This window comes from Nomascus leucogenys, chromosome 10 (assembly GCF_006542625.1).
Source record: "Nomascus leucogenys isolate Asia chromosome 10, Asia_NLE_v1, whole genome shotgun sequence".
In the NCBI taxonomy this organism is placed as follows: domain Eukaryota; kingdom Metazoa; phylum Chordata; class Mammalia; order Primates; family Hylobatidae; genus Nomascus; species Nomascus leucogenys.
The window spans coordinates 84,405,142-84,430,314 of NC_044390.1; the positions used below are offsets into that span (position 1 = coordinate 84,405,142).

Sequence of the window (25,173 nt, forward strand, 5' to 3'; positions counted from 1 at the left end):
TACAACTCTGCCTGATACCTGGCAAGTACTTTATAAATGTTAGCTGTTCCGCTAGAATGACAGTTCCATAGGGGCAAGTTTTTACTGACTGATTGATGGATTGATTCATTTTTGTAATCATCCCTCAAATCAATGGAAAGGTTTTCATTTCTATTTTAGTTGTTTTTCTGTCTTGTTCACTGCCATGCCCCAAGGCCTCCAATAGTGTTTGGCACTCATTAGGTGCTCAATAAATCCTTGTCTAATGCATGCCACAATTTGGGTTTCTTTCTCTCTCTCTCCTCCCAGAGCTGATCTGCTGTGTCTTTCACACAGCACTTGCTCTTGAATAACAGTCTTTGAAATAATTACATAAGCATAGCCATTTGATAAGGACTAATGTTTATCTTTTCCAGGCTATTGGATTTTTTTTTGAAGAGATCACATCTTAACAGTCAAAGACATGTCCTCTGGGCCTGGAATTTCAGGCCCCTGGGACAGGCTGTTTGGATTACACCATGAACTTCACCTGTGGGTCAGGTTGGTGCTACATGCCCCAGCTTTTCTGAGGCAGTGACGCCGTGGAGAGACACCTTCGCTGTTCTCTAGGGCTGCTGAGACACAGCTGGACCTCCCCAGGTCCGGGGGTGGGAACCAAGTGGCCGCTGGACTGTAACCCACCTTTGTGTTGGATATCAAATTGCCGCTGTTGCCAGAAACTTCGGAAAGGGGCAATGCCGGTGCCCGGTCCAACGAGGATGCAGGGGACTTGGGGGTTCCGGGGCAGGTGGAAGCTGGGTGCTCTGGGCAAGGAAGAGGGGGTCAGAAGTTTTGCAGAGCTCAAATCCAATCAAGAACAATTGAATCTTAGGTAGACCAGGTGGCTATCTTCGGTAGACATACAATGAGACTTACAGCTCTTCAGCCGGGGCCAGGTGCCCCTTTTCAGGGTGGGAGTCTCACCGATTAGGGGAATTCCAAAAATGGGGGGTCCTCAAGTTCTGGCTATTTCTCCATTCCCCAATTCTTCTCACTGCTGAGCTCAGCAAATTCAACCCAGGGTATCTCTACACTGGCACCACTGTCACTTGGGGTGGACACTCCTCTGTCGTGGCACTGTCCTATGCATTGTAGGGTATTGAGCAACATCCCCGGTTTCCACCCACTAGATGCCAGGAGTACATGTGAGTTGTGACAACTCAAATGTCTAAAGACATTGTCAGATGTCCCTGGGTGGCAGGGGTGGGGTGGAGTGCTGTAAAAATCACCCTGGTTTGAGAGCCACCATTTTTTTTCTTTCCTTTTTTTTTTTTTTTTTGAGACGGAGTCTCACTCTGTCACCCAGGCTGGAGTGCAGTGGTGTGATCTTGGCTCACTGCACTCCACCTCCCAGGTTCAAGTGATTCTCCTGCCTCGGCCTCCCAAGTAGCTGGGATTACAGGCACCCGCCACCACCCTCGGCTACTTTTTTTTTGTAGTTTAGTAGAGATGGGGTTTCGCCACGTTGTCCAGGCTGGTCTCGAACTCCTGACCTCAAGTGATCTGCCTTCCTTGGCCTCCAAAAGTGTTGGGATTACAGGCGTAAGCCACTGTGCCCAGCCCAGAGCCACTCGTTTAACCAACCATGAAATCTTTAAATCAAGGAGTCACAGACTTCAGTGTGTAAAAGAATCACCTGGGGATGTTCAAGGTGCAGATTCCTGGGCCATGAACTACATCTGGGCTCAGGACTCTATGTTTGAAACAGCCCAGAGGACTCTGATGCCAATGATATTTAGATCATTATCAATGGCATGTGGACCATATTGTGAACATTCTAACCTCAATGGTTGAGAAAAATGATTGGCCAAAGCCAGTGTTCAGGTAGAGAAGTTATTGATCGACAAAACAGGTTAACTATAACTGGTCTAAGATCAGCTATAGCCTTTACAGCTGAGTTTGGGAGGAAAAGCTCCAATGAATGGGGGTGATTGGATTTTTTCCATCTCTAGGAAACTGGGACTGATTGGGAGTGAGCAGTAGAATTTGGCTAGAATTTCCACTAGCCCATATGGTCCATGAAGGTGGAGACTGTATTTGCATGGTTTTCCCCGATAGCTCCAGCATCTAGCCCAGTACACGCCCAAGTGAAATGTGTGTTGCATTGACTTGACATTGACCGGAGGACTTGCCTAGCTTGCTATGTTGCTCTGATCTTGTTTCCTTAACAACTAAGAGAGACGCAGGACATTGGTCTCCATCGTGTGTCACCCAGCCATCTCCCTAGAGCCCTTCAGACTGGTCCACCTACCCCAACGTGCGATGTCAATATGCAGATTTGAGGCAATTGCTCATTTTTCTTCACTTATTACTCACCCTCTCACGAAACAGGGGACCACTTCGTCAGCCTGTATCCGGTTGAGCCAGGAGGAGCACACACCATGGTGAATTGGTCCTTCTCCATCTAGCAAAATAACCAAGGCAGTCAGGGCCACCCACTGCTCCCAAGCAAGGCCTCCCCTCCTCCCTCCAATGCAAATGCCCACAGGCCCAGGGCCAAGTTTATCCTTTGGAATTCCTCCCCAGGATCCCTTCCTCTGAAGGGTAAGAGGAAGTGGTATAGCTGGGGTGACTTCGTGCCTGTGCAACCACCCAGGATTCTATTGGGTAGGGGTGGGTTGGATTCGAATCCTTCCCTATTGAAGGGTGCTTTTGGTGGCTTGCTGGGCTCCTGGGACGGGCACTGTGCATTTTAATTGCTTTATCTAGGAGGAAAAATACAGGGCAGAGCTTGGGTTATCTCACTTACAACCAGCTGGGCATGATACAGCAGAGCGCTGTCCCAGGGAGTGAGTAGTGGTGACTTGTTCCAGTTGCTGCTTTGGGTATATTAGGGGGCGCCATTGTAAATACACATCTTGCCTCTTTCCTAATTCTGCTCAGGCTTGGCTCTGCACCAGGGGACAGTTCACCTGCTGCTTCTTCCCCCCAGTTTTCTGGTCTTGGGGGTGAGTTTCTTCCCAGGGATTTGGGATTTAGCCTGCAGGCAGTGGTTTAGGGAGCCCTCCAGAGGCCCCTTGGGGGAAAATGCAGCCAAGGAGGCTCTCCCAGTGCCTCCGCCCACCTCGAGTGCGGTAGGAAACGATGGCCACAGTGAGGTGCACTTCATCAGGGTACATGTCTGGGGAGGAGCTGATGGAATAGTAGCGGGGCTGCAGCAGGGACAGCTGGGTCAGGAGCAGGGTGGCCGGCATCTGGATGGATGGGAACTCCTCCAGCACCTCCACGATGGTGGGGTTCTTGCCCCATTTCCATTCCTCGTACTCCTGCAAACCCTGTGCCAAGGAGATGGACAGAGACAAGCTTGAACCCAGCTGCTACATACTTCCCATGAGGACCTGAGGGGGTCCAGGAAGAAGGCAAAATAAAAGTAACAGTTGGCAGGTGTGGTGGCTCATGCTTGTAATTGCAGTGCTTTGGGAGGCCAAGGAGAGAGGATCACTTGAGGCTGGAGTTCAAGGCCAGCCTGGGAAACACAGTAAGATCCTGTCTTTACAAAAAATTAAGAAAAATTATCGGGATCTGGTGGTGAATGTCTGCAGTACCCCAGTTTCTTGGGAGGCTGAGGTGGGAAGACTGCTTGAGTTCAGGTGCTTGAGGCTGCAGTGAGCTATGATCATGCCACTGCACTCCAGCCTGGGTGACAGAGTGAGACCCTGTTGACAGACAGAAAGAAAGAAAGAGAGAGAGAGAGGGAAAGAAAGGAAGAAGGAAGGAAGGAGAAGGAAAGAAAAAGAAAGAGAAGAAAAGAAAGAAAGAGAGAAAGAAAAGAAAAAGCGAGCAATAATAGTTAACACTTGAATAGTAATTATTCTGTGCTAAGTTTTGATTCTCATGAGGACCTTATGAAACAGGTATTACTGTTTCCCCATTTTATAGATGAGGAAACTGAGGGTCATAGAGGTCCCATGGCTACTAGGTGGTGATGCTGGGTGAAACTGATCCTTGCTCTAGACAGTGTGTCCTCAGAATCTGTGTTCCTAGTCACTACACACTCCTGAAGTCAAGAGAGACGCACTATGGAAGGCAGTCATGACTCATGCAGGGAGTGGCAGGTATTCAGTAGAGACCTGTGATTTGTTGGTTGCAGAGTGTGGAGATGCATCTTTGGAGAGCTTGGGTCATGTTCATGACGGTGAGTGACAGCCCTGGAAAATCAGGTTGGGGTGTGTGGAGGACCATGTTTGGGGACGTGTTGACAGCAAAGCCCAGCTGTAACCAGGCAACAGAGGAACTCTCTGGAGCTCTGGAGTTATTTTTCCTTAATCTCAGAAGATGCCCTAGGCAGTCTCTGATTGCTGGAACAGAAGGCTCAGTTTCTGAGACCAGGGTGCGAGTGCACTGTGTAACAAAGATTTTTACCATGTTCCTAAAGACTGTCCTGGCCTTATTTATTTATTTTTAAATTTTTTTTAAATTTATTTTTTTTGAGATGGAGTCTCACTCTGCTGCCCAGGCTGGAGTGCAACGGCACGAACTTGGCTCACTGTAAGCTCCGCCTCCCGGGGTTCACGCCATTCTCCTGCCTCAGCCTCCCGACTAGCTGGGACTACCGGTGCCCACCACCACGCCTGGCTAATTTTTTGTATTTTTAGTAGAGATGGGGTTTCACCGTGTTAGCCAGGATGGTCTCGATCTCCTGACCTTGTGATCCGCCCACCTCGGCCTCCCAAAGTGCTGGGATTATAGGGGTGAGCCACCGCGCCCAGCCTGTTCTGGCTTTATTAATAGGCGATGGCATCCTTGACATTGTGCTTCTCAGACCTCTAGCTTGACTGGCCTGCAGTTGCAGGAGCAACATGGACCAAGAGCCCTGGCCTCTCAACTCTTTGAAACTGACATCACCTGAAACTGACATCCATCACCCTGTTGGTGCCAGGCCTGGCTTCACACAGGCTGCTCCCTGCCAATAACCAAGCACAGGGCTACTCAAGGACCTTGCTGGGCCTTCCTTAAACTGCACTGCAGTCTAGAACATTCCCGTCCAACCTTTCTTCCTTTTCCTTTGGTTGGGGTTAAATTTGTTTTGAGGTCTGATGGTTCTCCCAGCCTTGTCTGATCCCTATTTTCTGTCACACAGGTGTTTCCCCTAATAAAAATCCTTGCTCATTTAATCCTGTCTTGAAGCCTGCACTTTTTGGAAGAAATGAACTAATACATATGGGTTATATCAAATTCTACTATCTATCTATCTATCTATCTATCTATCTATCTATCTATCTATCTATCTATCGACAGATTCTCGCTCTGTCACCCAGGCTGGAGTGCAGTGGCATGATCTCGGCTCACTGCAAGCTCTGTCTCCTGGGTTCAAGCAGTTCTTCTACCTCAGCCTCCTGAGTAGCTGGAATTACAGGTGCCCACCACCACACCCAGCTAATTTTTGCATTTTTAGTAGAGACAGGGTTTCACCATGTTGGCCAGGCTGGTCCCAAACTCCTGACCTCAGGTGATCCGCCTGCCTTGGCCTCCCAAAGTGCTGGGATTACAGGCGTGAGCCACTGTACCTGGCCTATTTATTTATAGAGATGTGGTCTTGCTTTATTTATTTATTTATTTATAGAGATGGGGTCTTGCTCTTTCACCCACGCTGCAGTACAGTTGCAAGATCGTGATTCACTACAGCCTCGAACTCCTGGGCTCAAGTGATCCTCCCACCTTAGCCCCCTGAGTAGCTGGGACTACAGGCATGTGCCATGATGCCCAGCTAATTTAATTTTTTTGTAGAGATGGGGTCTATGTTGCCCGGTTGGTTCCAAACTCCTGGCCTCAAGCAATCTTCCCATCTCTGCCTCTCAGAGTGCTGGGATTATAGGCATGAGCCACTGTGCCCAAATTCTGCTTTAAATAAGGTAAAAACAGTACAATCTAATAAGGTACCAACAGTGCAATCTATGATCCTTCTTCCTATCAGCCACCCTCCCCCATTAATTAAAAGTTTTAAATCAAAATTATACTTGCAGATAGTCTAAAAAGTTAAATAACTTTGTAAAGCTTATGATTAAAAATAATGGTCTCCTGTTCTACCTCTGCCATCTGCTTCCAACTCCCCGGAGGTAACTACTTACAGCTCTTTAAGTGTTCCTTCTGGTATTTATTTTCACATTTCTAAATACTACGCACTCATTAATTAGCCTCTTCCTTGCTGCCCACCATTCAATCCCCTCTCCTGGACGGCAGAAGAAAGCCAAGCCATCCTGTGCTGGGGACTTGCTTACTGGGAAGGAGCCCCCATTGGGAGCAGCGTGGGTGATTCTCCTGGGTAGAATTCTTACTGAACAAGGCTTTGCAGCGGGCTGGGGCAGGTGATCCCAGGGTTTCTAAGCAAGGTGGTAGAGGCTACGTTTGGTTCATTTTACAGAGACCTCTGATCTCTAGCAGTCCCACCTGCAGCTCCTCTGCATTGGCAAAAGCTCATCATTTGCAGCCACATGCACGGAACTGGAGGACATCATGTTAAGTGAAAGAAGCCAGGCACAGTAAAACAAATTTTGCACGTTCTCACTCATTTGTGGGAGCTAAAAACTAGAAGCAAATAAAGTCATGAAGATGGAGAGTAGAAGAGGGCTACCAGATGCAGGGAAGGGTAGCTGCGAGGGGTGGGGGAAAGCAGAGATGGTTCATGGGTACAAAAATACAGTTACATAGAATGAATAAGATCCAGGCCAGGCGCGGTGGCTCATGCCTGTAATCCCAGCACTTTTGGGAGGCCAAGGTGGGTGGATCACTTGAGGTCAGGGGTTTGATGGTGAAACTCCATCTCTACTAAAGAAAAAACTACAAAAATTAGTTGGCCATGGTGGCAGGCACCTGTAATTCCAGCTGCTCGGGAGGCTGAGGCACAAGAATCCTTTGAGCCCGGGGAAATGGAGGTTGCAGTGAACCGAGATTGCAACACGGCACTCCAGCCTGGGCTAGAGAGTGAGACTCTGTCTCAGAAAAAAAAAAAAAAGAATAAGATCTAGTGTTTCCTAGATCTAGACAAGGTGACTATAGTCAACAACAATTTATTGTATATTTAAAAATAACTAAAAGAGTGGAACTGGAATGTTCCCAACACAAAGAAATGATGAATGCTTGAGGGGATGAATACCCCATTTGCCCTGATGTGATTATTATACATTGTATGCCTGTATCAAAACATCACATGTACCCCATAAATATATATACCTACCAACCAAGTACCCATAAAAATAAAAATTAAAAAAACAAAAAACAAGAAAAAACCTTATCTTTAAATCAAGGCGTGGTGAGATCCTGTTTCTTTTTCTCCTAAGCATGGGCTAAGATGGCACTAATGGAAGCTCAAGGTTCCAAAGGAAGACAGAAACAGTTAGAATAGCAATTTCTGTTGTAGCCAGGGAACTGCTGATTCAAGGGAGTCACTCTTGCTCTGCCAGGCCTTAGAACTGGTGGAAGACCAGCCACGTTGGACCAGCCAATATGGCGACCTACAGCAAATAATGGCCCCCTTGGCTCAAGACTTCCATCTGCTGGAAGCCTGGAAATAACAGTTTTCAATTCTTTAATGACAAGGAGGTGAAAGGCACCCCCTAGGGTTGTGCGAAGCCTGGGGACCCACCTTGCTGAGGACGAGCAGTTGCTGCTTCTCCTTCTCGCTGGTAGCTAGGGAGGCAAACTGCTGCAGCTGCAGGGGCGTTGGCGGCGTAGTGATGTCCAGGTAGTACTTGAAGGCCTGGAAGATGGTGCAGGGTGGGAGGCGGTGCTCGTCTGTCCAGTTACTGATGACACCTGTGGAGGTACAAGGCAGGTGAGGGGTGGGTGTGGGAGGGCTTGAGTCCAAGTCGGGGGTTTAGGTCTGCTCCTGGAGCAGAGGATGGGGCCAGGGGAGGAGGGTAGCTCCAGAGCCAAGCAACCTTCTAGCTCTCCACCTTTCATGCCCGGAATCCAGGGGATTTCATGTGTGCAAGAAGCAAATCAAAAATTAGGCAAATGAATCCAAAAATTAAGAAAAATACATGAAGAGAGGAGAAAAATATTAAAATAGCATGACATAGTCCACTGGCGTTCTATACAACGAGCCCCCAGCTGCGCATGACAGAGATAAGCCTATTTCAGCCCCACGTATCATGGCATAGTATCAGCCTCTCACCCCCTGAATGGGATGTTAGTGTTTGTCATTATAAACACTAACACTTACCTAGCACATTCTATATGCCAAGTACTATTATTAGTATTTTATATTAACTCATTTAATCACCACAACAATCCAAGACAGTGTTATTCTTCTCCCCGCTGAGAAAAATAGAAGCACAGAGAGGTTAAGAAATTTGCCTGAGGTCACACAGCTCATAAGCATGAAGTCAGGCAGTGTGGCTTCAGACCTTGTTCTAACTACTATAATGTACTCCCTCTATATACTCTTCATCCAGTATGTCCCTAAATATAAGCCTCTCCTCCAACAGGGGTTCAATCCCAAATACAAAGCTCTATTTCAACACAGAGGAAGTACTGTCTGGGTTGGATTTATTTTTATTTTTATTTTATTTATTTATTTTTTGAGACAAGGTCTCACTCTGTTGCCCAGGCGAGTGCAGTGGTGCGATCACAGCTCACTGTAGCCTTGAACTCCTGGGCTCAAGTGATCCTCCCACCTCATGCTCCTGAGTAGCTGGGACTACAGACGTGTGCTACCATGCCTCACTAATTTTTTTTTTTTTTTTTTGAGATGAAATTTCGCTCTTGTTGCCCAGGCTGGAGTGCGATAGTGCGATCTTGCCTCACTGCCACCTCTGCCTCCCGGATTCAAGCGATTCTCCTGCCTCAGCCTCCCAAGTAGCTGGGATTACAGGCATGTGCCACCACGCCCGGCTAATTTTTTGTATTTTTAGTAGAAACGGGGTTTCGCCATGTTGGCCAGGCTGGTCTCGAACTCCTGACCTCAGGTGATCCACCCGCCTCGGCCTCCCAAAGTGCTGGGATTACAGGAGTGAACAACCATGGCTGGCCTGATGCCTGGCTAATTTTTGTATTTTTTTGTAGAGATGCAGTTTTGCCACGTTGCCCAGGCTGGTCTCGAACTCCTGGGCTCAAGTAATCTGCCTGCTTCAGCCTCCCAAAGTGTTGGGATTACAGGCGTCAGCCACCTCACTCAGTCAGGATTTATTAAGAGAGGGTATGTCTCAGCCGGGTGCGGTGGCTCATGCCTGTAATCCCAGCACTTTGGGAGGCCAAGGCAGGTGGATTACCTGAGGTCAGGAGTTTGAGAACAGCCTGGCCAACATGATGAAACCCCGTCTCTACTAAAAATACAAAAAATTAGTTGGGTGTGGTGGCACGTGCCTATAATCCCAGCTACTCAGGAGGCTGAGGCAGGAGAATTGCTTGAACCTGGGAAGCGGAGGTTGCAGTGAGCCGAGATCGTGCTACTGCACTCCAGCCTGGGCAACAAGAGCAAAACTCTGTCTCAAAAAAAAAAAAAAAAAAAAGAGGGTATCTCTCTCTAAAGTAGTGCGTTCCTGAGAGGTTTTCAGCAGGGCTTTGACTACATGCTACTTTCACGTTCTATCCTGACTTTACATCCTAGCTCTTTTGTAAAAGTGACAGTCCTGTATTGGTCTGCCAGGTAAGGTCACTGCAGTTCCTTGTACCTGACCCCTGAGCCCACCTGTGCTCCTGGATGAAGTACTGAGACCCATTTGCCTTTGAATGTTCTTCAATATGAATGTCAAGGATGGACACTCAAGCAGGCGAGAACTTGATCTAATGAGGTAAAAAATGTGGGCTCAATCCCTAGTTGGCCATCGAGCTTCCTATAGTACCTTTTGATTGTAAGAGGAGGCAGGATCAGACTTCTGCTGTTATTTACTTGGTGGACAATGGGGTACTAGAGATTTTCCTGAGGGCTAGTGGTGAGGATAGAAAGTGAAAAGAATGGCTACTGCTAAAGTCTGTGTCTAGTCAATGAAGGAAGGTAGCAGCCCCCTTCTCCCAATGGTGAGCCATCAGTGGCCTGGCACTATGTGCATTTATTTGCTCAGCTGGTTGGGCCAAGGTTGATCAGTCATGAGAAAGGGGAAAATCTTTAGTCTCATAGGCTGTTAGCAACAGAGACCCACTCTCCTGCCTGGACTGGTGATTGGGAAGAAAGGGTATCTTCTTCCCCAGGCACCCAGTGCCTCTGCAGCTCCCTAGAGCAGGGAAGGGCCCCCGGGAATGTTACCTAAAGCCGTATTCCGCTCCTCCAGCAGTTCCACTTTCACCATCTGGTTGACAGGGGGCGCGTCCTCTAGTCGCTCGATCAGGGCATTCACGAGGTCCTCGTGGTTGCCAGGGAAGACACCCAGGTGGTCCCCAGGCTGGTACTGCAGCTCCTGATTCCCGTTGGTGTGGAGACGCACGAAGATAGTTGACCGACTGCAGGAAATTGCAGAAGAATCATAGGACGAGGGCCAGCAACTACTTCCTCCTTTTTTTGCTCTTCTGTCTGTCCTTGTTGGCTGCAGTTCTCCTCCTTCCATTCTTGTTGGGGCCTGTGCTAACCAAGCCTATGCTCCCATCATTCTATTATTATTATTATTATTATGATGGTGAGACAGGGTCTTGCTCTGTCGCCCTGGCTGGAGTGCAGTGGTGCGATCACGGCTCACTGCAGCCTCTATCTCCCAAGCTTAATGATCCTCCCACCTCAGCCTCCCAAGTAGCTGGGACTATAAGCAGGCACTGTCATGCCTGGCTAATTTTGGAATTTTTTGTACAGATGGAATTTCCCTATGTGGCCCAGGCTGGTCTCAAACTTGTGAGCTGAAGCAATCTTCCCACCTCGGCCTTCCAAAGTGCTAGGATTACAGGTAAGGGCCACAATGCTCAGCCATCATTCTACATTGAGGCTTTTATCAAGGTCACCAGTGAACTCCTCACTGCAAATCCAATGGCTGGTTCCTAGGGTTCATCTGGATCTGGAAGCAGTATTGGGCATAACTACTCACTTTCTCCTTCTCAACTCCCTTCTTTTGGATTCTAGCACCCCATTCTCAGTACTAATAGGGGTTCTCTCAGTGTCTAGCACTTCACTGGGACCACAGGCTGTGGTATCCCCAATCTGTGAAATTCTATATCTCCTAGGAATTCCAAGCCCCACTCCCTTTGGCAACCAGCGTTCCTCGTATTGTTATGGTAAAGGAAAAAAGACTTAGCTTTAAGATTGGGTTCCTCCTATGCATAAATTCATCAATATTACAAAATTAAGAGATCTATAAAGAAAACACGGAAGGAAACTTATTGATGCCTACCGGGTTATAACCTTTCGGCATTGATTTTCGTGTTTCAAGTTCAAGAGGCCTGTGCTAATCCAACAGCTTTCAAGAATAAACTCTCAGAATGTGATTATTCTGGTCCTTTAAAAAATTTCAGTACAGGCTGGGCACGGTGGCTCATGCCTGTAATCCCAGCACTTTGGGAGGTGGAGGTGCGCAGATCACCTGAGGTCAGGAGTTTGAGACCAGCCTGGCCAACATGACAAAACCCTGTCTCTACTAAAAATACAAAAATCAGCTGGGCATTGTGGCACATGCCTGTAATCCCAGCTACTTGGGAGGCTGAGGCGGGAGAATCACTTGAACCCAGGAGGTGGAGACTGCAGTGAGCAGAAACTGCACCACTGCATTCCAGCCTGGGCAACAGAGCAAGACTATATCCCCCTACCACCACTCAAAAAAGAAACAAATCCCACAAAAACCTTTCAGTACAGATATACTGCATTTCCCACAACACCAGCAAACTCTAGGATCGATTACACTTTGAGAAATCAAATCCTTTGCACCCTTTGAGCTATGATTGCTTTTTCATATCTGCTTTTTCTTCACTGCCAATTAATTTTCAGTGGCTAGAGACGCTTGATATTCAACATGAAGTTTCTATATTCTCTATGGTATGTAAATCAACACTTGAATAGCCCAATGGGACTCGCTATTTAAAGGAGTTTTTGGCTCAACTGAGAACCCTTTTGTGCTACAAATAGCCATCATTTTTAAAAAGAGTTGAGCGGGCACATTATTTCGGGGGAGGAAAGGGTGTCAAGTATTTTCTTGAAGCAAGGCATCCCCGCCCTTAGCATAGTGGGGAACTTAGCGACCATAATTGTGAATGGCAGTATTAGGGTCTGGAGTCCCACTGGCCCTCCCTGGGCACATCTTGCCCTGTCTGGGAACGTGCACGACTGAACCTTCTCAGAGCTCACACCAGTCTTTGGTTCCTGGGGAGCAAAAAGACATCACCTCCAGAGAGCTGCAAGAAGGAAATCGCAGAAGCCGGGGCCAGCAGGGGGCGCTGTGGGGTTTCTAATTTGGGAGCCTCCTAAGTCTACCCAAAGGAAGCCTTTGAAAGGCCCGCAAATCAATTCCCGCTTTCTTCCCAGATCATCACGATTTGTACAAAATAGAAATGCAGAGGACCTAAACTTGCTGAGCTAGCTCACGAGCACAGCCACCTCCCCCAAAGTCCTCTTGAACGAGGCAGAGGGTGGCCGTGCAGACAAGGAGCAGGCAGGGGAACGTGGCTGGCAGGTGGGCTAGAATAGAAGGTGGGCCCAGGCTCTGGCCCTGCTGGGAGTTTAACCAAGGGGACTGACTCTGCATGTCGCTTCCTGAGAACCCAGGCGGAATGGCTGCGGGGCCCCAGGGCACCTTGGTGGACTGGTCTTTGATGCTTTGCTGGGAAGCCGACCCTCTGGGGGATAGCACTGGCTCAGAACCAGTTGTCTTAAATCTCAGTTCTGGTGAGCTTTGTAAGTGGAGAATTTTTAACATTTTATTATTATGTTTTATTTTTTTTTAAGATGGAGTCTCTCTCTGTTGTCCAGGCTGGAGTGCAGTCCACCTCCTGGGTTCAAGAGATTCTCATGCCTCCGCCTCCTTAGTAGCTGGGATTACAGACGCCCGCCACCATGCTCGGCTAGTTTTTGTACTTTTAGCAGAGACAGCGTTTAACCATGATGGCCAGGCTGGTCTCAAACTCCTGATTTCAGATGATCCACCTGCCTCAACCTCCCAAAGTGCTGGGATTACAGGTGTGAGCCACCACACCTGGCCTATTTTTTATTTTTCTTAAAGCTTGGGACACATATGGGCATATGAGAAGTACAGGGAAAGAGGCAATGGAACAGCAGCAGCCATTTGGGCCCTATTCCCTTCTCCCTGAGTGTCCCTCTGTGTACTATTTCTAGCCACATCCAGAAGCATCACATACACACACATGCTTGGTGGTGGCTCAATGATAGGTTTGCAGATAAAAGAATAATTTGCTAATGTCCAGCATTAAATGGAAAAAAACCCCCCAGAAAATGTGCATTCTTCAGTGAAAAGAGTAAATATTGTCAGCTGTGAACTACTCAAGTTAACAAGGTTCCTTCAATCTACACCTATACATTGCGTGCCAGGCACTGTTCTAGCCACTGGTGAGAGAGGAGAAGGACAGCAAAGTGCCCTATTCTCATTGAGAAGTCACTTAAAAGATCTCAGGTGGGGTTGGTGGTGTGGATGAGTGGGTGGTGATGGGTTGAGGGGAGTAGGCTATGTCAGATAGGACGGTCAGGGAGACCTCTCTGGCGATTTGACACTTAAGCAGAGACGTGCAAAGACCTGCAGGCACAGCATTCCAGGGATGGGGAAGAGCACGTGCAAAGGCCCAGAGGCAGAGAAAAGGTGGCATGTTCAAAGAAGGGAAAGAAGGCTGGAGTGTTTGTTTGGAGGGTGCTAGTGGCCAGATCACAAGAGCCTCATGATGACCTGTCATGGCAAGGAGTTTGGAAGTTTCCTGAAGTCCAGCAGGAGACCATCAGGGGCTGTGAAGCTGGGGAGTGACAGGCTTCAATTTATGGTTTTAAAAGATTCCTCTGTCTGAGGACCCGCTCGCATAGTAAAAGATTAGGGTGGGGGTGGCCAGAAATTCACACCCTATACAAGTAGGACACCTAGTCCTAACCAGTTTTTCTCGCCCTATCCAAATGGCATGCCTGGTCCAACCACTATTTTGCGTCCTATGTAAATCAAACACTGCCTCCTCACCAGGCATCTATAAACCCCCCTGCATTTCACCGTGGATCTGGCAACCCATTTCTCCAGGACCCCTCTGTGCAGCAGAGAGCTATTGTTTCTTTTCTTTTTTTTTTTTTTTTTTTTTTTTTGAGACGGAGTCTCACTCTATTGCCCAGGCTGGAGGGCAGTGGTGTGATTTTGGCTGACTGCAACCTCACCTCCAGTTCAAGAGATTCTCTGCCTTAGCTCCTAGTAGCTGGATACAGACGCCCCACCATGCTCGGCTAGTTTTGTACTTTTAGCAGAGACAGCGTTTAACCATGATGGCCAGGCTGGTCTCAAACTCCTGATTTCAGATGATCCACCTGCCTCAACCTCCCAAAGTGCTGGGATTACAGGTGTGAGCCACCACACCTGGCCTATTTTTTATTTCTTCTTAAAGCTTGGGACACATATGGGCCATATGAGAAGTACAGGGAGAAGGGGAAGAGGCAATGGAACAGCAGCAGCCATTTGGGCCCTATTCCCTTCTCCCCTGAGTGTCCCCTCTGTGTGACCTATTTCTAGCCACATCCAGAAGCATCACATACACACACATGCTTGGTGGTGGCTCAATGATAGGTTTGCAGATAAAAGAATAATTTGCTAATGTCCAGCATTAAATGGAAAAAAACCCCCCAGAAAATGTGCATTCTTCAGTGAAAAGAGTAAATATTGTCAGCTGTGAACTACTCAAGTTAACAAGGTTCCTTCAATCTACACCTATACATTGCGTGCCAGGCACTGTTCTAGCCACTGGTGAGAGAGGAGAAGGACAGCAAAGTGCCCTATTCTCATTGAGAAGTCACTTAAAAGATCTCAGGTGGGGTTGGTGGTGTGGATGAGTGGGTGGTGATGGGTTGAGGGGAGTAGGCTATGTCAGATAGGACGGTCAGGGAGACCTCTCTGGCGATTTGACACTTAAGCAGAGACGTGCAAAGACCTGCAGGCACAGCATTCCAGGGATGGGGAAGAGCACGTGCAAAGGCCCAGAGGCAGAGAAAAGGTGGCATGTTCAAAGAAGGGAAAGAAGGCTGGAGTGTTTGTTTGGAGGGTGCTAGTGGCCAGATCACAAGAGCCTCATGATGACCTGTCATGGCAAGGAGTTTGGAAGTTTCCTGAAGTCCAGCAGGAGACCATCAGGGGCTGTGAAGCTGGGGAGTGACAGGCTTCAATTTATGGTTTTAAAAGATTCCTCTGTCTGAGGACCCGCTCGCATAGTAAAAGATTAGGGTGGGGGTGGCCAGAAATTCACACCCTATACAAGTAGGACACCTAGTCCTAACCAGTTTTTCTCGCCCTATCCAAATGGCATGCCTGGTCCAACCACTATTTTGCGTCCTATGTAAATCAAACACTGCCTCCTCACCAGGCATCTATAAACCCCCCTGCATTTCACCGTGGATCTGGCAACCCATTTCTCCAGGACCCCTCTGTGCAGCAGAGAGCTATTGTTTCTTTTCTTTTTTTTTTTTTTTTTTTTTTTTGAGACGGAGTCTCACTCTGTTGCCCAGGCTGGAGGGCAGTGGTGTGATTTTGGCTGACTGCAACCTCCACCTCCCAGGTTCAAGTGATTCTCCTGCCTTAGCTTCCTGAGTAGCTGAGATTACAGGCACCTACCACCACGCCCACCTAATTTTTGTAATTTTAGTAGAGGCAGGGTTTCACCATGCTGGCCAGGCTGGTCTCAAACTCCTGACCTCGTGATCTGCCTGCCTCGGCCTCCCAAAGTGCTGGGATTATAGCCATGAGCCACTGCACCTGGCCCTTTCTTTCACCTATTAAACTTCCACTCTTAACCTCAAATAAATAAATAAATTAAATAAAAGAAAGAAAGGAAAGATTCCTCCATCTGCTCTTCGGAAAATGATATTTTTAGAGAAAAGCTCAGAAACCAAGAGACAAGTTTGGTGGCTATTCCAGTCACTCAGACCAGAGACGCCTATGGCTTTGCTCAAGGTGGTGGGCCTGAGATGTAGTTGAAAGACAAGGCCAAGGGCACCTGCTGAGAGACTGCATGACCCAGGCGAGGGAGAGAGAGGAGTGAGGATGACACTGGAAGTTTTGGCTGAAGCCAAATGTTGATGTCCTCTGTTGAGATGGGGAAGGCTGGAGAGAAGAAATTTTACTTGAGGGGAGATGAGACTGAAGCATTCTCCCCATCAAGAACTCTCCATTGTAATGCCTGCCGTTCTCCCAGACATCCTGGTGCTGACCTGGACTTCTGCTGTTCTTTCTTCCTGGACCCCCCTCCTCTCTCCTGCCTTTCTAAAGCCCACCTTCCCTTAAGAGGTTCATCTCAAGTCCTGCATTCCCCTCTTGCTCCTGACTTCTAGAACTTAGTATCTACACCCCACACATTAGCGATCCATTATGTTCTCTCTTCTGTGTCGTTTGCTAATTGTTGTACGTGCATTAGAAAATTTATTTCCAGGCTGTGATGGTGACTGCGGTCACTCTTCTCTTTAGATTTTCAAGGATCATCCTCAAAAGGCTGCCTACTTCCTCATAAGCACTTTGCCTGCAATTAATGGTCTCTTGCAGAGGGATTAGTGATATCTTGGTTGTGGCCTTTTGGGCCAGACAGCCCAACTTCAGCCTTGGGCGGGAAAAAACAGGAGAGTCATGCTTTTCCACTCAATTATCCTTTTTCTTCTTCTTCTTTTTTTTTATAAGCCTTATGAAGCTGGAAATGGTATTAAGCTTGAAAATAGGTAGTGCTTTTAAAGCACTTTAAGCTTGAAAATACAGAACATGCTTTTTAAGAGATAAACACAGAGGTATGACTGGGTCCTTTTTGTGCTAATTCATAACTTATTTTAATTCTACACTCCAGTTCTAACCTTGTTTGGACTATTCTCTTGCTAGTCACTTTTAGACCCGTAGCTTAGAGTCAGGTGCCTCCTCTGGATTGGCGGGGGTGGGGGCTGATTTTGGGACTTTTGGTTCCACTTAGCATCAAAACATTTGCAAGTTTCCTTGCTACTTATGTACTATGGCTTTTGGAGTAAATTCTGTAAGCTGGTCTTTCACAGTTTGTTGCTGAAAGAAATTTCCAGTAGATTATTAGGCCTTCTCATGCAATGCTACTTAAATCATCCCTTCCCACGGGACCAAAATAAGTAGTAAGAGATATATTTCAAATACGGAGCCCCTCTCTATATCAGGGACCATTATGCTCTGAATTGCACTTAACTAATTATTCAGAGATTAATTTCCCACTCCATTTCTTTAATGTTTGAGAATCTAAGAGAGAATATGAGAGCCCTGGGGCTCTGCTCTGTTGATCACTTTTATCAAAGGTTTGGAAGATTACATAGAAAGCACTCACACTAAATTTGCAGGTGACATGAAGCAGGGATGGATAAGGAATACTGACGGGACTCTATGATATGCTAGTTGCTTTATGTAGCTTATTTTTAATACTCAGCAGCCTTGCAATGCTGGTGAGGCCATCTGTGTAGCCATTTGGCACACTGACTTTGGAGTCAGATAACCAGGTCGGTGTGACCTTGAGAAAGTCACTTGTATTTTCTAGCTGTCATTGTTCCTATTTAAAATGTGTATGATAAGGGTGCCTGCTGCCCAGGCTGATTAGAATTATAAAAGATCCTGGACAGAGGACTCAGCACAGTGCTTGGAACACAGAAAGCTCTAGAAAAACATTAGCAATCTTCATAGCTATCATTCCCATTCTGTAGGTAAGGAGACAGGGGCTCAGACCACCTAAATGACTTGCCAAGCCCGCACAGCTAGTGCATGGCAGAGCTGGAGTTAGGACCCAGGACTGCTCAACTCAAGAGCCTACTCTTAGACATCACATCTCAAATTGATCAAACTGGGTCTGTCCATCCATCTCTCTACTTGTATAAGTAATTTTTCTTTTTCTTTTCTTTTCTTTTTTTTTTTTTTTGAGACAGAGTATCACTCTGTCACCCAGGCTGGAGTGCAGTGGTGCAATCTTGGCTCACTGCAGCCTCCGCCTCCTGGGTTCCAGCGATTCGCCTGCCTCAGCCTCCTGAGTAGCTGGGATTATAGGCCCCCACAACCACACCTGGCTAATTTTGGTATTTTTATTAGAGACAGGGTTTCACCATGTTGGTCAGGCTGGTCTCGAACTCCTGACCTCGTGATCCACCTGCCTTGGCCTCTCAAGGTGCTGGGATTACAGGTGTGAGCCACTGTGCCTGGCCAAGTAATTTTTCTAGCACTAATGAAGGTCTTTGCATTGGTTCCCATTGAATGGAATGTTTTTCACTTTGTAGTTACAACAGAAGATCTTTTCAAGTCTTGATTCTTTGAACAGCATAGTTCACTGCACTACGCTTCGTTCACCGGGTTACCCACCTCTGTTCCCAGAGCAGCAAGGGGGTCTTTATGGCACTTTGCAATGATTGGAAAACAGCCAGTCCTTGGAATCAACAAGAGCTTGTCCTTTATTGTGGGTGGCACCTGGGAGCAGAGGTGGGTAACCTGGTGAACGAAGCACAGCGCAGTGAACTATGCTGTGCAAAGAATCAAGACTTGAAAATATCTTCTGCTGTAACTACCAAGTGAAAAAGATTCCATTCAACAGGGATCTATGCAAAGACTTTCATTAGTGCTAGAAAAATTATTTATACAAGTAGAGAGATGAGCAGACCTGGTGTGATCATTTTGAGAAGACGTGATATCTAAGAACAGCAGTGACCGCTTTTAATGGAAGAGCAGAATGGCCATTAGAACCACGCCTGCGATCTCAGGCAGCATTAGCGCGTCCTGTTCAAATTGGTGATGGTAATAATAACCTCAGCACATTTGGCAGTGATCACATGCTCTCCACTGCACTGTGACCAGGTGAGAGTGACATTTTCAGCAGGACAGAGTGTGTCCTTTTACTAAAGCCAGAGGCTTGGGAAACCATGTCTTAGGAAGAATGACTTGAAGGAATCAGGCCCCACAGGAGACTGGTCAGTGTCGTTGGCTACTTCCAGGTCTCTCATTTGGAAAGAAATAAACTTATTTTAGGTGTCACCAGAGAGTAAAACTGGGTTTAAAATAAAGTACTTGGAAGACATGCTTTGGTTACATTAGATAAAAAGGTATTGGTTATATTGGATATTAAGCTAATTTCTAACACTTAGGACTTCAAAACACAGAGCAGGCTGTTTTGTGAGGTAATGAACCTCCCATCAACCCAAAGAAATTTAAGCACAGGGTGGGTAGCCACTTTTTAGCACTCCATTAAAAAAATTATCCACAATAGGAAATACTTGGACTAAGTGATTTCCAGCTAAGATGCTGTGGTACAATGAACATGTAGCGAATCTACAGGGGTGTGGTCTACTGTTAAAAATTACTCAGAAAACCTTTTTCTTTCCTCTTTTCATGAGATCAACACCATCTCCTTTTCTCATTCCTTCAGGTTGGAGCTGGGCAAAAGGAAAGCAGGAACCCCAGACACTATAAAGCAGCAAGGGGGTCTCTATGTCACTTTGCCATGATTGGAAAACAGCCAGTCCTTGGAGTCCACAGGGCTTGTCCTTCATTGTGGGTGGCACTCGGGAGAAGAGGTAGGTAACCCAGTGAACCAAGATGTTCCTACCTTGATTTAGGGCTCTGGAGGTTTTGACGGCTAAGGAGCCGGGCAGCTGAGACTCGCTTTTTGTGGACATTGGATAGACCTGTGGGGAGAAAAACGACAGTCTTCCTGAGAAGGGGTTGAATGTTCCATTAAAAACTCCCCAGGTGGGGCAACGTGGCTCACACCCATAATCCCAACTACTTAGGAGGCTGAGGTGGGAGGATCACTTGAGGCCAGAAGTTCAAGACCAGCCTGGGAAACATAATGAGATCTCGTCTCAAATATTAATACAAACAAACACTCTGCAGCATTTTATTCACTCTCTACTGACACTTCCACTGCTCTCTGGAGTAGAATGAGAGACAGAAGAGAGGAGATGAGGCAGGTAGTGGTTGGGATGGGTGGGGTGGTTATGGGTAGTGCAAAACAAAAAGAAAATATAGTTGAATTAAGTTGAGAAGAGGATGGTTTGGAAGAACACAGTATATTACTAGAGAGAGAGAGACAGACATTTCCCAGCACTTGTTTTACCGAGTGTGGGAGAGCAGCAAAGTATTCATTTTGGTAGGACTGCACTAAAGGGAGATCAAAGCAATGAAGCCCATCTTCTCTAAGCACCTTCCAGAGGTGAGATCGCTTGCCTTTCCCCCATTGTCATGAATGCCTCCCTGGAAGGGTTGTGGGAGGTACCTTGTGTGAGTTCTGGAGCTTCGGCCACATAGGTGAGGCGGAACTTGTTTCTCTTCCAGCTGCGGTCATTGCTGATGAGGGAATTGTTCGCCTTTTCAATGTTGACATCATCTCCCACACAGAAGACATCACAGGCTGCCTGTGGTGTACACAAGGCTTTCAGTGACCTCTTTCAGCCAAGCGGATCTCCTCTCCAACAGCTCCAAGTCATGGCATGTATCTCTCCATTCACCCATCCATCCATCTATCCAACCATTCATCCGTCCATCCATCCATCCATCCATCCATCCATCCATCCATCCATGCATCCATCCATCCATCCATCCATCCATCCATCCATCCATCCATGCATCCATCCATCCATCCATCCAGCCAGCCATCCATCCATCCATCCATCCATCTGGTAACCCTTCCCTCCTTCCCTTCTTCCTTCCCTCCCTTTCTTCCCTCTACCCTTTCATTGTCTTCCTTCTATCCATTCACCCATCCACTCATCTACTCTTCCATTCATCTATGTTTCCACCCTCCCGTCCATGTATCCATCTTTCCATCCATCCATCCATCCATCCATCCATCCATCCATCCACCCACCCACCCATCCATCTTTCCATGCACCCATCCTTCCATCTATCCACCCACTCATCCATCTTTCCATGCATCCATCCTTCCATCCACCTACCCACCCACCCACCTATCCATCTATCTTTCCATGCATGCATGCATCCATCCATCCATTCATCTATCCATCCATCCATCCTATATATTTTGAGTGTCTGCGATGTGCTGGACACGTCAGATTTGACATTGACTTTAGGACCTAAACTGTACTTAAGATATAATTCTATTGTGTCATTTATTCCTAAAACTGATGTGTGTAGAGGTTTAACATTGAAGAAGAAAGTAAACATCTCGGAATTTCCCAATCCATCTTCCTCTAAATATTTAAGAATTATATAAAGGCAGAGCATATTGAATGTCTGGATGACTGCAAATACATTTTTCTTTCTTTTTTGGTCAAGCTCACTTGTTCTTCAATTTTAACAATTCTAAGAATTGCTGTCCTTATTTATTTATTTATTTATTTAAGACAGAATCTCACTCTGTCACCCAGGCTGGAGTGCAGTGGTGTGATCTTGGCTCACTGCAGCCTTGATCTCCTCCTCAGGTTCAAGTTATTCTCATGCCTCAGCCTCCCAGGTAGCTGGGATTACAGGCATGTGCACCACGCCCAGCTAATTTTTAGTAGAGACAGGGTTTCACCATGTTGGCCAGGCTGGTTTCAAGCTCCTGGCCTCAAGCAATTTGCCTGCCTCAGCCTCCCAAAGTGCTGGGATTGCAGGCACGAGTCACCATGCCCGGCCAATGTCCTGATTTACTTTTTAAGATAAAACCACAGATAATTCAAAATAATAACTTTTAAGAGTAGTTTTTACCATTGTTTGACCTTATGTTGACTTCAAAACAATCCAAATATTCATCAGTGGATGAATGGATTAACAAGATTTGACACATCCATACAATGGAATATTATTTGGCTATAAAAAAGGATGAAGTTCTGATACATGCTACGACATGGATGAACCTTGAAAACATTATACTAAGTGAAAGAAGTCAGTAACAAAAGACCACATATTATATGATTCCATTCATACGAAATGTCCAGCACAGGGAAATCTACAGAGACAGGAAATAGATTCGTGGTTGCAAGAGCTGAGGGTGGGATGGGAGGACAGGAGGTTGATGGCTAAAGGGTACAGTGGCTTTTAACAAGCCTTGCTTCCTGGTTGCTCAGTCAAGGTTGGCTGATGGAAATCAAGCAACAGAATTATCCCAATGGGTATAAAAAGCCATTATCTCATCTCTCTTTGTCTGGGAGGAAATGCAGGAACAGGCTGATGAACACGGCCTCCCCACCTGGAAATCTTTATAGCCCAGGGACCTCAGCTTCCCCATTTGCTCTCTACCTGCATTTGCTTTCAGGATGAAAAGTGCCAATTGAATGACAGAAGGTTGCATAGTACCCTTCCCCCTGGGGTTGCTGAGGAGAATGTATTCCAAGGCTAGGATGGAGTGGGTAAAACTGGCACAGTCTACATTCATTACCACCTCCCACCCCAGAAGGGCCAGTTTAGTCCTCCTCATATGCAGATAGAAGGCCATGCATGGTTCATTTATTCTCCTGTGGCCTTAAATTTAAAACAGCTCTGGCCAATAGGATGTCTTATCATGATGGAAAGGTTCTGCACTGTCTAATAGGGTAACCCCTACCCCTGTGGCTACTGAGCATACAAAATGTGCTTATTGCAACTGAGCAATGGGATTTTTTTAAAAATACTGAAGAAAGATAACAGTTTATTATAATTTATTTTATTTAACAATCTAGGAAGTTCACAGCCATCGGCAGTTCCAGTGCAATTTCAGGTATAACTGGGGATTCTGGAATCTCAGTGGAGCTGTGACTGTAGTGAACGTTGTATGTAAAATGCGTGCCACGCCTGTAATCCCAGCATTTTGGGAGGCCCGGCGGGCAGACTGACTGAGCTCAGGAGTTCATGACCAGCCTGGGCAACACGGTGAAACCCCATCTCTACTAAAATACAAAAAATTAGCTGGGCATGGCGGCAGGTGCCTGTAGTCCCAGCTACTTGGGAGGCTGAGGCAGGAGAATTGCTTGAACCCGGGAGGCGGAGGTTGCAGTGAGCCGAGATTGTGTCACTGCACTCCAGCCTGGGTGACAGAGCAAGACTCTGTCTCAAAAACAAAACAAAACATGTATATTTTTGGTAATATAGGGATAGGAATCGCTCTCTCAAATTAACTTCATTTGTTTTATTTTCAGCAAACTGACCTGGGCCACTTAACTTGGCTTTTATCATTCCTGATATTAGCACATGTTCTATTTTTACAGTACATTCCTGATCATCAGAAGGTATCAATTAGACATGCATGGCACCAGGGACTTCACAGCCACCATAGGCTTTCTCCTCTCCATCCATTATGTTCTAATGAAATTCTACTTTGCTTCCCCAGGAACTTTAGTAGTTCCCTGGTGAGGTGGGGATGCAGAGTCTGTTGCTCTATTCTGTCTGAAGGAAGTCAGGAATGGGATTTTAAACCTGTTTAATTAAATTAATTAATTATTTTTTTAAGCAGACGAGGTCTCACTATGTTGCCCAGGCTGGTCTTGAGCTCCTGGGCTCAAGCAATCCTCCTGCCCTCGCCTCCAAAAGTGCTGGGATGACAAGCATGAACCACCATGCCCAGCCTTATTTGATTTTGTACTATATAGATAGGTATAAATGTAATTCATATAACATACAACTCACTGTTTAAACATGCACAATCCTGTGGCATGTAGAACGTCCACAAGGTTATGCAACACTTCCCACTATCTGCTTCCAGAACATTCTCATCACCCCCCCACACTGAAAAACTTTTTTATCTATTAGCAGTCACTTCCATTTCCCATCCCCATAATCCCTAGCAGCCACTAACCTGCCTTCTGTCTCTATGGATTTTCTGATTCTGGACATTTTATATAAATGGAATCCTGCAATACATATTCTTTTGTGACTGGCTTCTTCCACTTAGCGTAAAATTTTCAAGGTCCATCCATGTTGTAGCATGTATCACCACTTCATTCTTTTTTATGGGTGAAGAATATTCCATTGCATTGATGTACCACATTTTATTTACCCATTCATCATATTGAATTTTAATTAGTTTAAGTTTAAATTTAAATGGCTATGCGTGGCTTGTGGCTACCATATTGGTTAGTGAAGATCTAGTACAAGAGGGGTAGGCTTGTCAAAGTTGGTAGACTGCCAAGATCTTAAGTTTAGTTTGGTTGACCAACTCTGTTTTCTTTGTGTACCTGTACACCAAATGGGAATGACGGATGGCTTCCTCCCAGCCCTGACATTCCAAGACTCTACATAATTTTTTTTATGGACCAACTCCTTGCCCATAATGTAGAATGTTGGATTCTGGGTAGAAAATATGTGTTTTCAGGACACCCAAATTTGTCTGAGCTGTTTAAAGCTGTATCTTGGCTGGACACATGGGAGAGGTACTGAGGGTTCTCTCAAGTTTATTCTCTTCTTGATGGTTTAGGTGCTGTCTTTGGGGGTGTGGGGAGCATTACTTCTTCCTATAGGTCCATGAGATCCAGATTACCTTGAAGACCTTCTTGGCCCAGGTCCTGAAAGCCTCTTCCTGCCCACAGAGCTCATCCCCTTCCCTCATCTTCAGGATCCTCTCCCCTCCCAGTTCTTCCAGGAGGGTGTCCACAGCATGTCCGAAGGCACAAAAGTGAGGGTATGCTCGTGAGCCGAGGCCAAAAACTGAGAACCTGTCAAGGAGACGACAGAATGTTCATGCTAAGGGACTGTGGGGAATGTGGGGAGTGTCTGGTGTAATGGGCTAAACTGTGTCCCCCCAAATTTCATATATTAAAACTCTAATCTCCTTACAACTGTATTTTGAGATAGGGCCTTTAAGGAGGTAATTAAGGTTAAATGAGGTTATAAGGGTAAAGCCCTGATCTGATAGGATTAGTGTCCTTATAAGAAGAGGAAGATCCTGGCTAACACGGTGAAATCCCGTCTCTACTAAAAATACAAAAAATTAGCCGGGCATGGTGGCAGGTGCCTGTAGTCCCAGCTACTTGGGAGGCTGAGGCAGGAGAATGGTGTGAACCCGGGAGGCGGAGCTTGCAGTGAGCCGAGATAGCGCCACTGCACTCCAGCCTAAAAAAAAAAAAAAAGAAAAAGAAGAGGAAGAGACACCAGAGTGCTCTCTCTCTCTCTCTCCTCTCTCTTCTCTCTCTAGCTCGCTGTCTCTCTCTCTCTCTCCCTCTTTCCTTTCTCT

The 25,173-nt window shown here is 46.5% G+C and overlaps 1 protein-coding gene and 1 pseudogene across 2 annotated transcripts in view; both read right to left on the reverse strand.

Moving 5' to 3' along the window:
• The window catches only part of NOS1 (nitric oxide synthase 1), a 152,471-nt gene that overhangs the window by 15,987 nt on the left and 111,311 nt on the right, over positions 1 to 25,173 (reverse strand). For both annotated transcript variants that reach the window (XM_030821472.1, XM_030821471.1), the window contains 8 exons: positions 24,481 to 24,655; positions 20,305 to 20,443; positions 19,636 to 19,714; positions 10,202 to 10,395; positions 7,601 to 7,770; positions 3,083 to 3,293; positions 2,335 to 2,422; positions 661 to 782 (listed from right to left, as the gene is read on the reverse strand). In XM_030821472.1, the coding sequence (XP_030677332.1) occupies positions 661 to 782; positions 2,335 to 2,422; positions 3,083 to 3,293; positions 7,601 to 7,770; positions 10,202 to 10,395; positions 19,636 to 19,714; positions 20,305 to 20,443; positions 24,481 to 24,655 (1,178 nt within the window). The remainder of the gene's footprint in view (positions 1 to 660; positions 783 to 2,334; positions 2,423 to 3,082; positions 3,294 to 7,600; positions 7,771 to 10,201; positions 10,396 to 19,635; positions 19,715 to 20,304; positions 20,444 to 24,480; positions 24,656 to 25,173) is intronic.
• On the reverse strand, positions 22,676 to 23,300 carry LOC100597588 (annotated as a pseudogene).